This window comes from Nomia melanderi, chromosome 4, assembly GCF_051020985.1.
Source record: "Nomia melanderi isolate GNS246 chromosome 4, iyNomMela1, whole genome shotgun sequence".
Classification (NCBI taxonomy): Eukaryota; Metazoa; Arthropoda; class Insecta; order Hymenoptera; family Halictidae; genus Nomia; species Nomia melanderi.
The window spans coordinates 19,696,991-19,716,413 of NC_135002.1; the positions used below are offsets into that span (position 1 = coordinate 19,696,991).

General features: G+C 34.8%; 1 protein-coding gene across 2 annotated transcripts; it reads left to right on the plus strand.

The window, feature by feature from the left end:
- Positions 1-847: 847 nt before the first annotated feature.
- Positions 848-17,198, plus strand: LOC116425283 (uncharacterized). 2 transcript variants are annotated; one of them, XM_031972778.2, is made up of 4 exons: positions 848-2,085; positions 2,761-3,351; positions 3,731-4,119; positions 13,809-17,198. In XM_031972778.2, the coding sequence occupies exons 1-3, from the start codon at positions 2,075-2,077 to the stop codon at positions 4,113-4,115; spliced, it is 987 nt and encodes a 328-aa protein (XP_031828638.1). In that variant the 5' UTR covers positions 848-2,074; the 3' UTR covers positions 4,116-4,119; positions 13,809-17,198. The 2 variants fall into 2 exon arrangements, with proteins under 2 accessions (XP_031828638.1, XP_031828637.1); XM_031972777.2 differs by having other exon boundaries at positions 850-3,351.
- The last annotated feature ends 2,225 nt before the right edge of the window (positions 17,199-19,423 follow it).

Below are 19,423 nucleotides of genomic sequence, written 5' to 3' on the forward strand. Positions count from 1 at the left end.
TGTACCGATAATAAGACATATTGAACATCTTTACACTTCCATAAATTGAATTTTATGGAAATGTTCAGATGAAAGGAACGTTAAATTATATCCAAAACATCATATTCCTAAGTGGGTCAATACTTATAATCTGCAGAACACATTCGATTACCTAACCCTTATTATACATCTACATCATATATGTGTGTGACAATAATAAATCACAATACATTTTCATATCAGCCTCAACTATCGCACTAAAAAAAAACACATAAATTAAGAAACCTATATTCAACCAATTTATACAAGATCCTACAAATCAGATCTGTGTCAATACATTTATTCGCAATCATAAATTCGTACATACTAAACAGTTTACCAAATTCACTTTTCTTTTATAAACCTAGAACAAAACAAGCTCATTCCATATTTCTCCGTTTTTACCCCACGATCTCCAACAGGCTACATTCAAACTTCTCAATAAACAGACATTCTCAACGAACATAAAATTCAATTTTCCATCGTAAAATTATTTTAAAAAAAGGGGTATTCCTAACAGAAACATTTACCAAAGGAACGACGAGACAAGAGGTTCAAGCATGGTTCGTGAATCTACAATATTCGTGGCAAGCTACGTTATAAAAGTCTCCAAACAATAATTCACTGGTGAAACATTGCCCGCCGATAGACTCCGTGCGTAAAAGTAAGAGCGTGCGCGCGACCGCGCGTGCGCTCTCGCATGTACGCAACTGGCACACGCTCCCCTCGGCATATGGCGCATGGTTAGGGTCCCCCTTTTCAATTCCGGGGGAGAAGAAACGAGGGGGCTGCGGCGCGTGCTCAAAATCCCCACCACCTTTTCCTCTTCGCACAACACGCGTCCGTCTCCCTTTCCGTTTTCTCTCGTCTCCCTCTCGCTGAGTCCGTCTACACTCGCTTCCTCTTTTTCCTTCTGTCCCTCGGTAGGTCCTAATTCCCCTCGCACCATCCCCGAGCCGCCCCTCATCTTCAAACCGAGCCCACGTCACTCTATACTGCGGCAAAACGCTGAAACGTAACCCATCTATCGGATGTCCGCGCTCATTCTGAACGCGGACGCCATGCGGTGCGTAGCACGGAGGTCTGATCACGAGCTGCAGGCATTCCTCGCGAACGGTTTCGTGAAAAAGTGACACCGACCCGTCCGAAGCAGCCCCCGATAGCGCGAAGGAATTCGAACGGGGCCGAGTAATCCGCTGGTGAACTGGAGGGACACGGTTTCGCGGAGAAACGGAACCAGGATCGTGCTATGATCGAATACGCGCAAGTCTGACCTTGGTAGTCCATCGGTAGCGGTTCGAAGAGAAGTCAATGGAAATTGTGGAAAATATTACTGAACTCGGGATCTTGTCTTGAAGGTGTTGATATTTACCGAGTGCGTTCGATCCTTTAAGGGTTGAAGACGTCTGTGGCGCGTGCTTACCCCCACTATCACTCCCGTTCTCACCTATCGTCCTCTATCTTCCGTGCGAGCAGCCGACAATGTCACTCCGCAGACAACTGAATCGACCTTTCCATTGAGGATCTGAGATGGCCGGTTCCGTTGGAGGAATTTTGATCGATGGCGAACGCGTATGAGTATTTGAGTTTGAACGTGACAGTGCGAAGCGTTTCGCGTAGTTAGACGAAGAAGCTACTGTGGGAATATTCGAATTCGAATTATCGATGTCTCGGCCGCTCGAACTGTAATAGATTCGTGCCTTACACTCGACCAGCGGATGACCTTAGACGTACGAAGGAGATTGGTTGCAAGTGCCTTAATAACAGTGCTAAGACGTGAACGACGTTTGTTTGTGTCGTTGTAGATCATTAAGGTCGTTTGAATCTTCTATTTGGAATTGTTCCGAGTGTTCTGCTTCTGGTGCTGTTATATACGAGAATCGTTAGTGTTACCGGGTTCGGCCATCGCGCGCCGAGGCCGGAATTTCGTCCAAGTTTTTCGATGCACGGATGGGATTCGACGATACTGGCATTAAACGTCGCGATCGTAAAAGTGGCGGGCGATTCGAAGAAATTCTGAAGAACAATTTCCAACGAAGTCGACGACCGAGCGGAGATGAATAGACGGTGACCTCATGCTTTACTTAACTCTTAACCGGCAGCGAGACAATTGGATCTTGGTTCGGGTCATCAGCTTCGTCGTTTGGCGCGGAGGACGTGGTCCGTTGATACCTAAAATCTATCATGTGTTCCAACAATTGGATAGCTGAAGCTTGATGCAATATTACGATTCAAACGAACCTACGGATAAATAACACACCAGCAGATTCCTTGATCACATTGTTTCGGCTAGAAACTTAATCATTTTTATATTTCCACGAAGAACCGGTCTGAATTCAATATATGAGCAGCATTGTTATAGGACCATAACTCCCGAAGTGCCTTACGATCTTCATACATCTTCTGACCCAGATTTAAGCTATAAATCGAACGGTCGTCCAACTGTCTGCATCGATGGTAGTTACGATGATCGAGGGAATAGCGTGTTATTTATAATTCCGCCAATTAGAGCCGTCCTCGAAAATCATTAGAGTCGATAAACCATCTATCGTCTTGAATTCTGTCTTTACAAACTTCTTCCCGAGCTCTCGCTGTCGAAGACATCAAGTTTCGATAAAAATTCATTGAAATCCAAAAAGACTTGATTTAGACCGGACTTGTGAATGTCTTTCTGGCTGCTAATTGTTGACAAGAAGCAGTCATCACGATGACGACTATGGGTGTCACTGTGTTCTGTAACAGGGTGCAGCTGAACGGCAGCGATCAGGAGCAAGTGATGCTACTCAGAACGCTCCAGGACAACGAGAGCAATATTATAGGCAACCAACCGCATTTAATCGTCCCCAAGAATAATAACAATAACAACAATATGAATTCCAATTCGGTTTTGCCGCCTTACGATCCATCGAGGCTGAAGAAACATGGGAAAAACGGTCAACCGCCGCCGGTAGCAGTGGCCAGGAGGAACGCTCGCGAGAGGAATCGAGTGAAACAAGTGAACAACGGGTTCGCGACGTTGAGACAGCATATTCCTAGCCACATCGCAGCAGGATACGGAGATAGAGGGAAGAAACTGTCGAAAGTGGAAACCTTGAGAATGGCTGTGGAGTACATCAGGGGATTGCAAAGGTTGCTTGCGGAAGCGGACGGTGTCGAATACGATAACAATGTCGGTGTCGGCCAGTGCATACCATCGCCTACCAGCAGCGTGATTTCATCCAGTCACAACGGGTCCGGAGAAAGACTAATCTTGGAAGATGATGTCCTTGCTGAAGAGGATAACGCAGAACAGTTGGATGATGAGGAGGACCATAGGAAACAGAAGCAGGCTAAGTAATTTACTTAATTACTACCTTGTTATATTATTTCCTTTCATTACTTGTTCCGATCACTTGATTTATTTCATTATTTGTTTACTTTCGTTATTTGAACCATTTATTTGATTTAATTACTTCAAATATCTACTTATTTTATTTAGTCAAGTCGCTTTCATACGTTGTTCCGTGCAAGCTGTGGATTTATTAATTGGTCTCTTGCAACGTTTCTTTCTTTTTATGCTCATCTTTAAATTCTAGTCTGTTGTGGAAATGACAATAAATAATGTTTATATTACCGAGAAGAAACAGAACAGTAATGTAAGATTATTCTTTGAATTTGTTATTCGTTTGAGTTGCAAGATTTTAAGGGTAATAATGTTTGTTCGTATTTCCAGATTATCACCAAGAAGAGCAGTTCCTTCGCCACACGATTATTACGCTTCTTCGATAGGAGATGAAGAGAATCTGGAGCCAAGAACACGATCAAACACGCAGAATTTTTCTCGATTGTCTCCTAATTCGGTGGCTTCTCCATCGGAGTATTACGCGCAGAATGAAGAAAATTTGGAGCCGCAAATCCTCTCGCCGTACAGCGGCGGGGACAGCGAGGAGGGTGCAGCAACCGTTTTCGCGGCCAGTCCGGAAACCTTTTCTGGGGCGCTCTATTATAAACAGGAGATCACTGAATCTGGTGAATTCATGGATGTTGTCAGCTGGTGGGAACAAGAGCAGAACAAGATGGTTCACCAGCAACATACGCAGCGCCTCACGCATGTATGAAAAGGTAAGATTTCTATTTTTCCGTTGGACAGTGTGAATCTTCTAAATGCATAGTTGGATGATGGGGTTTCAGGAAATCAAGCTTACAGTGAAACGCTTAATAATCCAACGAAAACAAATAATTCGTGCATCATGTCAATACCTTCGTATTTGATTCGCTTGCATAATATTCGGTTAAAAGCGACATGTATTTGCCCTTACAATTTGTTACAAGGAAGTGACAAAAGGATCCTGTAATTACAAGGAATGTCTTCCTTTCCGAAGTATAATTACTTTCTCTCAACTTAGTTTCTTCACTTTTTTTCACTATCAAAAGTTTATAGTTCATTAATAGACGAGCCCCACCGTAATTTAACACTTCAACTACCGGATGAGTCGAAATGACCCATTCCTCATTTATTCTTTCACAATAATTGAAAGCATACAAATGCTTCTTCAAAAAATGATTAAAATAGTTGTTTTGTTAATGTACAAATTAAAATATAACTTAGCTGACATCGTAATCGACGCATCCTTATGGCTTCTATAAGGAAATGTTTAACCCTTTGCACACGGAAGTGTCTCACTAGAAATATTTAACATTTTTTGACGAGACAAAGAGGATATTCTTTGAAACTAACTCGTACAGAAATAACAAGTACATTGAGGAACGAAGCTATTTTATTCCATTATTTCACATATTGAGGCATCATACAAAGTTCAACATTAAATATTAGATTTTATAGTTTTATTGCGTCGAATCAAGTGGTGACTGAGAGTCACCTTCCGAGTGCAAAAGGTTAAAAATTAATTCAACTGCTCGGTAGTTGTAGTGTTAAGTGGGCTGAAACTGGCGACAGGGATGCTGATCAAAATGCCATGACGCACGTGACAACTACTCCAGAGGAAGCGTTCACCGAGTGGAAACTCGTGTTCGCCGCGCTGCGCTTCCTCTCGAACACGTGCTCGACCGGTGACGCTCCCGAAAATAAACTTTACGCGTTGTAACCACTTTGCGAAGTGTGTGGCGACGTGACACTTGGCTGCGTGTTGTTACTTGGTGCGCTAGACAAAAGTGCCTGTTAACTGAGACCAAACAGTTGACACGTTTCCTTTATACGCAACTGTACCGATTATTTTTTTTTGCTACATTTGTTTACTCATTGATTCGTTTAACGTAACGGGGCGTTACATATTAACCTCTTGTCTTACAATATCGTGTCAGACTCGCGGTGAAGATTTCAAATAGAATTTAACAAATACAAACATCACTTAACTCTTCCAAGTCGAAATTGAATATTATCTTTTTTATTATTAATTGTAATGTTTCTGAGTAAACGTACACATAGAATAAGTGTGAAATTTTCCTCGTTTTCTAGTGAATTATGAACAATGAAATGTTTCTGTTGAGCACAATTGGAAAAGAAATATCGTTCCTAACGATTCATTCTTAATAACAAATTGAACTAGTTAAGTATAGGAACGTATACTATACATATTAGTAATATTCATTAGAGAAACAACAGACTGACATAAAGAACGAGTTTACTGTTAATAATGTCAGTGATATACGTAGTATTTAATATAAAATGCTTTGTTCATATTGAATCAACTCTTCTTACGCTTTCCTTTTAAATTGAAAATTTTCTATGATTAAAATACTTTACTGTGACATTTTGCACGTTCTACAACGTTATTAATGTCAGTTGATCATTATTATTATTATTATTATAACATTGTGTTTTAAATTTTGCAATTATTTATTTTATATTTATTTATTATGATTATTTGCAATATTTAAAAATATTATGTCAATAAATATGTATTACCCGTGTAATTTAAATGACAATTAAATGGTACTTATCTCGTAAACAGAATACAGACAAACGAGGACAAAAGATAAATTTTAATCTTGATCAAATTAAATATGAACTATTTAAATATTTTGTTAACACCAGGTTTACATTTATTGTACAATTTATTCTACCGTTCATTTGGATCGTGGAAATTAAGAATTTAAAAACAGACAATCAACTGCATCGATCAAAACTGATATGAACATTTAGGAAATAATATTTATAAAGTTCAATATGCGTCAAATTTGTACTCTTTTCGCATATTTAAATAGATCAACATATAACCATAAAACCGTACCATCCCTGAGTTACTTTGAAAGAAGTAACTAGTTCACTATGTCATTAAAAGTCTTCCAAAAAGAATTCGTTAAATTTCTCGACTGATAACAAACAAGCCTTCCTATTTAACACTCATGTTGTATTAACTTGTTTACTTTTGACTTGGTTAAGCACGTTCGTGCGTATTAAAGCGCACGGCTGCGAGCTTGCTTCTATCTTGGAGATAAGATTACGCGTAAGTGTACTTGTGCCACTGTTCAAGAAGTGAGTCGCCGTTTGGGAGAACACGTGAGGGAAGGGAAATTTCAAGTTCACGCTAGCTCGATCCACTTCTCTCGGTGCGTTTCGAGGTGATGCTACATCAAAGGCAAGTGGGCAACCATAAACGGAAGTGGTTCACCGTTTTGCCATATGCTAGGTATCCTTAAAATATCTCTCTTCCAGACCTCTCTTAATCTACCGGGGTTTCCAATTGCCCGCCGTTGATCCGTTTCCTCCATTATAGATCGCGCATATGTCGCTCGTGTTCGGTGAAATACTTTTCCATCGATTTTTCGTGCGTTTTCAAAATCGAGTTTTCGTAACACTGGCTTATTCTTGAAACGTAACACTTTCGTCATTAGCGCTTATTTTGGTGACGGTTTTCTCAATTATATTTTCTTTAATCCAATAAATCTTTTAAAGAAAATATTAGAAAAATGAAACTGGAATGGGCATTGAGTTCTTAAATATTGTATAATGTCGTAGTTTATAATTTTTAATAATAATATCTATAGGATTCATTTCATTTTCATTATGTAATATATAGGATTATGGCTGTTAGAAATATGTGACGCTGGTAGCGAATGTGTTAAATAGAATCGTGTATGCATTTTGTAGATTCTTTGAGTGCAATTTTCATACGATGTATGAAGATTTAATTTTTCAATGAATTCAATGGTTCCTTAAGTTAGTATGAAAAATTGAAATATTAATGAGATCCTAACAATACGCGTATTTTACAATTTTATCGAAATCAATTGAAATTGTTTGAAATCAATCGCTGCTAACCATTTTTAACTATATTGATTGAAATTATACTAATTTGTAATTTACATTCTTACAAACGAAACTCATAATAATAAACTGTGATTATAATTTTAATGTTCCGGGCAAAAAATAAAATTGAGTTCGTGGCTTTAAATGCATAGTATGTACAGAGTAAAAAAGGTAACCTTTATTTCTGGATTTTAATATGGTTTCTTTTTTAAATATGTTCATCCCGTGTGAATGAATGAAATTAAATTAGATTAAATTCAATGAAGATATAACCAACTACATTGCATTCATTTTTACTGTTGAACATTTTTATATATTTAATTAAAATAATCATTGGAGATATTAAAAAGCCAGGAGAAAAGTGATGTATTGAAAGAAACACAACGGTGATGGCCGCGCGGCTAACAGGACGATATCAACGTGACCGGGAGCCAAGGAACGAATTTATTAAATTAATTTGCCGCGGCGACGCATCTCGTAAATTTCGTAGATGACCTCACTTTATAATTGTCGAGAATTGCTCGGTCGGTCGTTCGGTCTCGCGTGAGACATGCTGCTCCCTAGGATGTACATTTTTATTGGTACTTTCTTCAAGAACTACGCCTCTGGTATTCCGAAATTTCTCGTGAAACGATTCCCGGCGCATCGGCCATAAAAAAAGGTGGCCTGGTTATTGCCAGAAGCGGAACATTATTTTAATTTGTATGATTGACGAAGGGAATTCGTTTTAAAGCCGCGGCAATTGAACGAGATGACAGAGAAAAAGAAGAAAAGGGAGCTTTATACGCGCTCCGAGGGATTGTAAACATGTTACTCGTTTCTCTTGAACTTGAATTGAATTAAAAGAATCGAGAATGCATGGGAATCGAGCGTGGAAAATTGTGAATCATACTGTATCCTTAATAGACCGTGTACGTTTATGCAGGCGTACATTTTTCTGGATCAATTTCGAGAAATTGAAAACTATAAAAGATTTTTTAACTTTATTAATAGTTGTAACACATTTCAAGGAAGATGAACATTTTGTTGAACTCTCTTTTACCTTGATGCCTTACTATACCGAGTTTCAGTAGATTTTAATCGCTATAAATGCATAAAATTTATTATGAACCGTAACAACGATGCTTCGATTGAAACAATGGTATGCAATACCTTAAAAGTTATCATTTGAAAATATCTCCCAAGTTTTTTAAATTGACAAGTAGGATTTTTCACAGACTATAACGATTGATTTTAGTTTAGCAGTGTTTTATAAAACAAGAAATAAAAACGATATTTATTAAAAGGCAGAGGTATTCTCCAGTTTCCTTTGTGACATATGGTATTCGTTCACTCGTACTTCTTAATCTCAGTGCTGGCCACATGGCAACGAAAGTCTGCTTTTTACAGTGGCTTTTTGAAAAGAACTTTTTAGAGAAATATCAATAATAGAAATTTACGTATCATCTCGTATCTTTGAAGTATGATATATATTTAAACACTTTGTTTACATATTGGTATATAAAATGACTCGGAGTAACTTAGAGTTCTTTCGAGAAACGTATCACTATCATGGCACGTCCTGTTGAAATAATTGTTTAAGAATTTGAATATATCTTTGAAATTTTAGGCGCGGACGTTTAATTCAAATATTTTAATAATATTTAACGAAAGGAACAGCATTCGAAAAAATATTTCATTATCTTTTTCTTATCGTTTTGTTTTTAATACTTTTCTTTCTATTATTGTTCATTTCTTTTCGTGTCGTTATTTTCTGATGATGTAAACAGAGTTATTACAGTATAATAGGATTTGTATAATTGTATAATTCCTTTCAAAATAATGAATATTACGAATTGTACAGAGACAAAATTGGCATGGTTTCTTCTTCGAGATTAGATCTCGTTCCTTCCTCGTTCATTATCATTTCCACTGTATTATAACATTGATCTTGTTAGAAATTTGTAGAATGTTTCATTTTCATACTATAGTATCGTTTATAGTTTCATTTTTTACTTCTAACTATTATTTAGCTTATCTTGATTATTTTATACTTCGTTTGCAGTAAATAAACTACTATTCAGTTTATATGTGTTACATAATAGTTCTACGCGTGCAAGATGATTCATTGAAAGAGAAAACAAGTGAAGTGAGAATATTTTTGTACAAACACATATTTGTCTTCCTTACTCGTTACAAAACTCTAGTTCCGTTAATTAACATTCTGATAATCATTTCATTGACTAGGATTCTAATAATTCAACTTGTTTACAAAGTTGACTCTCTTCATAAGAGAATGTTACATTTAGAAATATTTATTTGCTCTTAATAACTTCATTTAAAGGTCGCACTGATATTAAACGAGCATCATTGATCACTTTTACTCCTTATCTTTGTTTATCAATTGCGCTACTTAAATGAGCACTGACAATAATACCACACTAATTTTTAGATGTTGCGTCTAGAACTTTGTTTCTCGATGCACGCTCGCTCGCTAACCATATGTTAAGAAAACTGCCTGACGCCTTATGGTAGGCTTCAGACAGTCAAGTTGCAAGTCGATACGTGCACATGCATCAAATATTATATCCGAATGGCTGCGTGGCACGTGGGCAGCGCACGATTCTAACGAAAGCATGACTTCTATTTGCGGCTCCTCGACTGTTCGGGTTTTTTTCGATTCTTGCATTGGTACGCCATAACCCCAACTTCCTCGAAGTGCGATTCGCAAACGCGTGTAATGAACACGATATGATACTTGAAAAACATGAGATTTTTCATAATAAAATTTAGTCGGAAGAGAACAGATTATAATTGAAAAATAAAACTACTTCTCATAATAAAACGCAGCTGGAAGAAGAACATTTATAACGAATTGTAACTTTGCATTATTCACAAGAGAAATGGAAGGAAATACTATTGGCACGTGTATTATATATAACGTGAACAACTGAATGAATCGTATGTAGTGTTGAATAAAATTTGAAAAGAACTTTCTTACAAGAAATTGTAAGAATTATTTTAAATGTTTGTTTATAATAACAAGACAGTTTAAATAATCGAGTCTTCTATACGTCATTTAAGTTATATAAATAATGTATTGTTTTCAAGTAGGTTCTATTTAGAAATTAATCGAAACATAGCAAAGTATAACTTTGATTAGAACGACTAAAATTTGATAAGAAATTTACACACACTTGAAATCAAATTTCGTGTTTCTTATGTTAGAATCGTTCAAAGTATTTAATAAAAGAGTAATTACATGAAAATTATTGATAAATACGGACTATAGAATCTCTCTTCATTTGGATAAAAGATAAAATAATTTTGATCAAGAAATGCGTGTGGTTTCTAGTATTACATCAGTAGTGATGCGAATATTATAATGATATTATTTTTGTAACAACTGGAAGCGACTCGATAAAATTTCTTCTTTAACTAATGATCCTCGTGTCGTTTCATGCGCTCGGTGAAATTTCTCGTGGATGGTAAAAGTACGACACCGCTTTAACCCAGCCGTTAATCGGCCGTATTTTTCTTCGAGACACGTGACATACAGCACGCGATTACATTTACTTGTAAATGATAGTTCCAAATGTAACACAGACGAACGTGAAAAATGTCGCTGCAAGGAAGTGTAACGAAAACGTGACAGTGTGTTTATCTTCACCATCCAAAAATGTGTATGGTTCAGTTTCACCGTTAGCCAGTGGCCGCGTTAATTTATTTAATACATCGAGGCTTATGTTGCGTCTTGTAAGACTTTCGAAAATTCGACGACTCGAGTGACCTTTAACTGAACGATATTATTTTCTTTCCGTATTAATCGCGGACCAACCTTATGGCTCAATTTATAAACTCATTTGTAACAGACGTTGACAGTCATTTGTGGGTTACAATCACGATATCGTAACAATACACATAATGTAGATATTTTGAAAATGTTTCAATGACTTTTCAACTTGAAAACTATGAATTTGTTTAAACCTCTGAAATTCCGTAATTATTTGCCGATTCTAAAGGTAGGAAACGTGTAATATTATGTCAAGAACAAATTATATAACAATAATTGTAGGTATTTCGTATTAAGATTTGTACGATTAACGTTATTACCTGCAACACAAAATATTTAACATTACGAAGAATTGTCACATATGAAGCAAAAGTTAATTAATGATTCATTTCTTTATCTTTTGTTGATATATTATTTATTAAAATGATGGGCCTTTGAACATTATCAATGACTTTGGAGTGTTCTAGAATTAGTATTTAATAAAATTATGATCTTATTAGTCATTTTTTGCATTGCCAGTTCTGTTGATAAATTTTGGTCTTGTCTGTTTTGTTTTCTGCAAAAAATGTTTAATCCGCAGACCGCATAATCATTCTGAACCGCCGCCGTCGCTGTCGATGCGAGCCGTAGTCACATTTCCATGCTGGTAATGTTTATTGATAAGGTGCCGCATATGCGGGTTACCAGCATGACAGTCCTTTAAATTTTTTTCTCTTCGTTACGAAGCAACTTGAAGGAGAAAACCGATTGGCCGGCATTGTAACCACTCGCGTTTACGTCGTACTTTTGTACCTTTTGCCGAAGAAACATGAAAAATCTTTTGGTTGTGCAGAAGTCTAAGAAGAATGCACGTAAAGTGTACGATAAAAGACAGACAGTAGTTTAATGATAAAGAAAAACGAATATAATAAAAACATATAATAAACGAGACGTAATTCGTAAAAATGATAATTTTATAATTAAAAGAAAATGCAAATAAAGTTAAACGTTTACTATAATTTAAAAAGGAAGAGTGTAATACCAGTGAACTACTTACTTATGAATAAAACACGGCAAAACATAAACTTTAACGAAATAGTATACAATCTTGATACTATTTAACATAATGAGCTCAATAACACTATTCATAGACACAGTATATTCCTATTCAATTTCTAATTTCCTTAATTATTCCTTAAAATAGATTAAAATGTGGATTAAAGTGTGGTTATATGAATATTGTTATCACTATTATTGAACTGCAATGGTTACAGATATTATAACCTAGTGATTATAATGATATGATTAACCTAGTTATCTTAAAATAATTATTACACGTTAAAGAACGCAATCGTGTTATTTAAATTAAATTGCGAATTCATTCTTTGTCAACGTGTGATTAATTAAAAAAGAATCAATTTGAGAAGACAATCGATCAATTTCTATAAGATGGTTAACAACATTATAGTTATTAAGTGAATGGTAAAATTTGAGGTTTCTATGAAAGGACTTAAACTATTTCCGTTACCGAAGGACATGAATTTCTTTGAAGTTTCCCGGGAAACACCGGGATTTCCCACGATCTACGGGGTCACGGTTACACGATTTGTCCGTTTTCATATTTAATCTTCCCGATCCAGGTAAATAAGGACTTTCATGATCGAAAGAAACACAATGGCCAGATGGGTCGATGTCCTAACGTTGCAGGGAATCGCTCGTCCCTATTTCTTCCCCTAGAGAATCTTGAAATCACGTTGACACGGAAATAGATTTCGGAAATAAATTTTGGGGGAAAGTTTTTCAGGGATCGAAGTAACATTTCCTTTCTACGAAATATTGTGTGTTAAGGGACATTCTCGTTTACCATATTTCTATCTCTTATTACTTTTCCATATATTTTATGCTTTCGTATTTTTTCCAAATCCGTTCGTCCAGATAATTATATAGTATAAAAGTTAAATATTGATAAATACTTGACAGTGATCCACGCGAAGATATCTTATCGATAGATTCCTTAGACACGGTAATACGTATGGTCACTTATATTTCATGTCTCGAGTTTTAATTATGAAAATTAATAAACTTAATACTAAATTACCGGATGGGTCAAAAGGGCCCATTCCTGATTTCAGTTTTTCCAGTTATTCAACAGGTAACAGACGCTTCTTTGAAACAGTACCTAAAAACTGGTTTAGCAATACACAAACTGAATTGCAAATCGATTGAAATCTCAATAATTGCACTGTTCAGGTTTCTACAGAACAATTTCAATTACAAAAAAAAAATATTTGTGACGTCAACATTGTGTACCTTGCGTAAAGAAAATGATACTACTTTGACGTGTGTTTACATGTCATTACAGAATTGTAACACATGGTACAAGTTGTAGGAAGTTGAGGCGATTTTTTCTTGAATTTTATTCGCGTTATATAGCCGATTTGCTGGATTTAATAAAATATTGCAACTATGAAGGTTGCTAGTGAAACCAACGCTGGTCGAAAACGTGTTAAAATTATTTGAGTTTCTGCAGGCGTAGCTGCACAATGTTACTAAACGATTTCAGAACCTAAAACTAATCACTGTTGTTAACCATATTTATGCACAATAAGATTTCTTCAGTGAAATATACAAAGATTGAAGCAGAAGTTAACTTCCTTTGTTAATTACCTCCCGAATAATATTTTAATACGTTTCTTACGTTTTCTGTTTAACATAAATACATAAAAGTCTGCAATCAATTAATGACAATATTTAATCAGGATTCATTTGTGTGTTTCTTCTGTGTTGCAGGCTCGCTCAAAATCTCGAATCTCGCTGGACCGATCTCACGAAGCATGGAGGAAGAATTTACGATTTCAGTTGATATCGAGACTTTGCAAGGACGACGAGAAACTGTACTTACCGCACACAGTACTTCCTCAGGGTAGACGGCACTGCCTACGACGTCTTTCTATATATTTTCGTCGATCACGCATCCAGGAAATCATTAACGTGACTCCATAGTAAATCGTTTTTCACATCGAACCTCTTGATACATTTCACCAAATTACGAAGTAGATTTTTTTCGATTCTCATTTTTCGTGATCAGATACGAGCGAACACTCTACGCTTGTTAAAATTTATCTCGTGACGGAGATGGGCAGAATTTCATTAACTTCTTACCTTATTATCCCTCCCTCATCAGACTAAAAGGAGTGATTGTATTACTAAAAATTTCCCAACAGAAAAGAATCTGATATACCGGTAGGAATAAATTTGCCATATATGTCTATAAATCATTTTTTAAAAGTGGAACATCATTTATCCAAGCACCTATTGTTCGACTTTCGATTATGTAAATGAGTAATTATGGTTATTAAACTACGTGTCCATCAATATTTAAATTTTCAAGCACGTCTTCTTCTTGCTTCGAGTAGCCAATTTGACTGTACAGTCTGAGTTTGATGAGTACGATTAGATTTTATTTACATTCATAAATGTTGTTGTACACATACTAAAAGGATGAAACTACACTGGAGAAGTATAGAATTTTTTATTGATTTATGACATTTATTTTGGTCCTCCCAAGCTGATTGTCCTGATGGATTTGTCTGCCAGTTAGTTTGGATAATCGGGGTTCTACTGTACTTCAAATAAGTGACTATAAATATTCAAAAGCACTTTTTTCCAAATAATAGTAATGTTGATTTTGACCCTTTGAATGAATAGCAACATTAATTTCTAGCAATATTCATATCCCTTAATTAACTGCAGAATTATGATTCGACATTGTAAGGCAAGGAGTTAAGTCGGAAATAATTGAAAAAGTGTGATACTGACATTTACTCAGATCCACAGTAATTTATACGTACCTTTACTCGCTTAAAATGTAACTCTATATTTTTTAATAGAATTTCAATGTAATTAAAAACTCGTATTTGTTCGACAAATAACGCGTAACAAATTTCTCCATTTAGATCATATGTTTGCTCAGCTCTGTCTGTTAAGAATCATATCTGAATAGACGTAAGCCCTATCTAACGATAAACATTCAATTTAATTTCGAGATACCTACGAAACTGTAGCTTTTGTAAGTGTCTTGAAATTCTTAAGACAATTGGTCTTCGTAGGCACTGCGGCCCATGTTATTTATGCAAAGATACAAATCATTTAAATTCTTGTTGACTGTACTGTTCGTTTTGAATGAGGCTGGACCTGACGTGACATTGATGATATTATTAACTGCAATCCAATTCGACACTGAAGCCTTAATTTATTCCGAATTTCAGCAGTTAAAATATTTGTAAATTTCCATCTATCCATATCAGACTGCTCAGTTCACGAATAAAGTGCAAACTTCATAGAAATATGTTCAATGTAAGCATTCGCGTTTGAAGTCACGTGGTTTTTTTATATCAGACTCATCCTCATTCTAAGCGGGCAATACTTTTTAGGGAAATATTAAAATTCCAAAATGATATTTTATGAAGTTCAAGAAGACGAGTGTACATAATAGGAATTCAAGATGGTAACATTTATTATCATACTTCTCGTTAATAGGTGCCTTTTATAATATTAATAAAGGAAGCAATAAGTAAAAACCTTCGAATTCGAGGTATAAGGTTTTCTTGAGGTAGCCGTATTGATATTTTGCTAAGGAAAATAATATGTTGTTCACGGATACGATTAATAAGTAATTTTAGAACATTTTATCGAACGACAAAGCACGAGAACTGTCGTTGCGAAGCAAAAATCAAAGGATATTAATGTACAAACGTGCCTTAACTGAATGTAAGTCGATTTTCACAAAGCGGTGAAACTATTTTTTCTACCTGACGTGGTTTTTAACAAGTATTTAAGCGACGCCCTGTTATTTATATCTATTATTCATATCTGATGCAGCCCGTTTACTATACATAACAAAGGAACTACTTCAGATATTAAGTTTTATGTTTGTATTTGTATATATGCTTATGTAGCAGTCTGTACCTGTATATATGCATAGCCGAAAGAGTTACAGGAATTTTTTCATGAAAAAATATGAGACACGTTCAAAACGTATAAGCTGCCATGAAAAAAATCTTACATTACAATGTGAATAATATAATTTTATAAATATTACTGAACAAATTAGTTTGTAAATTTCTAAATGAACAGAATATACTGTGATCTCATTAGTTCTCGAAACGTTTTATCCTTTCCATCTCAAACTACAGTTGCACTTATTCACATTTGTAATTTCACTATGTCTGTCTATTTATTGAAATGAAAACAACAATGTTTCTGTTTCACGTACGTTTACGTACACCAGCTTATATATTTCAAACTAGAATGTATTTCTTTATGAAAATAATTTCTGTGGCTTAATAAAATATTTATAAACACAGGTAAAGAGTTTCAACTTGATATCCGCTCTTTTCCAGTAACATTTTGAAGATGCTGTACACTTAATCTATACGCGCAGAAGCGACATGCTTAAGAACAAGTTAAATTCGCGTGCCAAGGAAGGAAATTATATTCTTCCGATTATGTTAATTAATGCGTGGGCTGCCAATAATAGTGGAAATTTGTAAGAAAATTTGTTCTTTACAAAGCGAATATTGCATAAAGTTATAATATTTCCACAGTTATCCTTCTGTGACCATAGAGAATTTCACGATGTAGTCGAACACATTTACATTTTTAATTATTCTATCAATGCAATTTTGACGATTGTGTTAATTAAATACGACTTTCATGGCGGTCGATGTGTTGTCTACAATATTGCGGATAAAATTGAAATAAACTTACGATACAAGCGTCGCCTTTTTATTCGTTCAGTATTAAAAGTACATACATAGAAATCGAATTACTTAATCTATATAATATTATTATAAATTCTGCGCCGATCTGTCAATTATTGTACACGCGTGGGCACAGAGTATGTACGTCATACGATTTCCATTGCCTTTTAATTTAATTCATTAAATAATTTAATTGAACAGGAACCAATGCCAAGATCACCGCAATGGTGTTTCTTTTTAATGACAGCGACAATAGCAAGAAAGCAAGTCGCATGCACGTCGTAAATTATTCGACGTTTAAAACAGTACAACGAGTAAAACTCTGTAAATACAAGTGCCTTGGTTAAGCCTATGATAAGCATTTTTTACGTATATCATCTGTAATACTTTTTATGAAATATTTAAAATACATTTTATTATTTATACAATCCCATTGTTTCATTGATTCACATATGTTACCTTGAAAAGCTAAAATAATCTGTTACATTACGATTGACGATTTTACTCTTTCCATAGTATCGTTCTTATTCATTTTTAATACTTAACATTGAATTATGTAATGTTAATTATGAATTCCAACAAAATAATGTAATAGCGCTAACAAGTTTCGTTATTCGTCTGTGTATTGTATAAAGCTTATCATTTATTTCATGATAAGTTTAATTTCTTTCAGATTTTTATGAAATGTTTATATACCAAAAATAAAAGAACGATTTAAATTTTATTTACAATCATACAAATTAAAAGTTTTACGAAATATGTTGATTAATAACATATAATTAATATACTTTATCATTTATGTCTGTCACATTATTCGTTTTAACTAATTGCAGAATATTAATTTTACTAATTGTTGATTGATTTAACAGATCTTTGTCATAAGCGTATCCAGTAACATAAATCTACAAATTTGCAGTTTTACTTTTATATTCTTGACCAGCATTTTTGTAAATTACTCTGTAGCATAACATCTTTCGTATTGTTAGTAATTTATGGACTAAGAATGATGTTTTGCACGAAATTGATATGACTGAGCCAAACGTCCAGTCAATATCGTTATACATTCGAGATCATGACATGCTCGTTAAATAAAAATATACAATACGCTTTCCAACCGTTTACACCTTTATTTAAAATACACAACACATTTGTCGTCTTCCGAATAAGGTGATGAATTCAAGTATTTTATTTCAATGAAGTTGAATTCTATGTTTTCTTTTTCATTGTTATATACATACAGTATACAGACAAAAGAAGATTGTTAAATTTCAGTTCAAGTTCTTTCGTTCTGTTTAATAATTAAATAAGTATTCAAAAGCAACGATCCTCTTCAAATAAAATAACATGGTATAATTATTATTATTTTATTACTTGAATAATCCAATTTTCTTCCGCGATTTATTATTTTCATTCAGATTATCGATGTTTCACTCTACAAAGTGTTCAAATATTTAAATATAAATATATCCATACTGAAAATCTGTTTACGTGAAAATCCGTTTCGTGTAGGTTCGTTTTACGCGACCAAAAATCACGTAAATAGAGCCTGTTGGTACAAGATAAAACAAAATGTTAAAGAGAAAAGCTGCTGTAATAAATATGTTTTAGAAATACATATTTATTTCACATAACTTAACAAAAGAAATAATAATAATGATATTTTAGAAAACAAGAGTATATTTTATTCGCTGTTACTACATTCAGATCACGCGTAAAAGCTATCGCGTAGATAGTGTTCCAATTTACCGCGTAAAAAAGTGGCTCGCTTGAAAAAAGTTCGCGGAAATCGAGGGTCAGGTTTATACATTTTTCTATTTACTGCCAGCAGTAAAAAGAAAATCAGTTTTAATGGATTACAAAATGATGCTTATAGTTTCGCGTCCGTTTTCTACGTATAATCGAGTTCGGCAGGAAGCATGCGTAAGTAACGGAGGGGGGTGGGGGGTCGATTTAGCATTCATCGATAATTCCGTAATTTCGTGAAATTAGCCTTGCTCGAAAGGGGAAATTTGCTCTCTTTGTCTTTCTCTCGCTGTTCCCTTTCGTTGCTTTTTTAATATCCTCGAGGGCTGATTTCCGGGCACGTTCCATGCAGGGGGTGAAGCAGGTTGCTACGTCATTTCCGGAAGTACTCGTTTCCACCTCTGCGATCAACGAGGGATCTTTGTAACCGTTTTTTTGTTCGTTCGTGCTGTACAATACACACACCCGTAATTTTGTCAAATACATTTGGATCGATTCGAATAAAACCGTTGAAACTGCATTCGACTAATAAATTATTATTTGAGTCATTTACAGGTCAAATTAAATAATCCTCTTTTCTTCAGTTTATTTAACAATTTGCTCAAATATTAAAGTGTTATAATTTTCGAAAATTTGTTATAAGTATACCTACTATTAGCTTTGAAATAAAAAGAGAACATGGCAAACATTCAATGATTCTGTGAGGCTAATCTAGTGTGTAGATTGTTTAAGAATAGCATAATATTAAGGAATACATAAGTATTGTATCAAGTACTGGCTCAAATCATATCGTTGACTCCAATTATAAATTTATGCTGTTTTACTCTCCGATACAAATTTGTAAATCAAATATTTTGCAATAAAAGCTGGGGTGATTGTATAATTAATGCAGACCAATGG

Bases quoted from the DNA above. Each gene is read 5' to 3' on its own strand.
- LOC116425283 (XM_031972777.2), top strand. From the start codon at position 2,726: ATGACGACTATGGGTGTCACTGTGTTCTGTAACAGGGTGCAGCTGAAC. The intron at 3,352-3,730 runs GTAATTTACTTA...TCGTATTTCCAG, and splicing joins AGGAAACAGAAGCAGGCTAA to ATTATCACCAAGAAGAGCAG.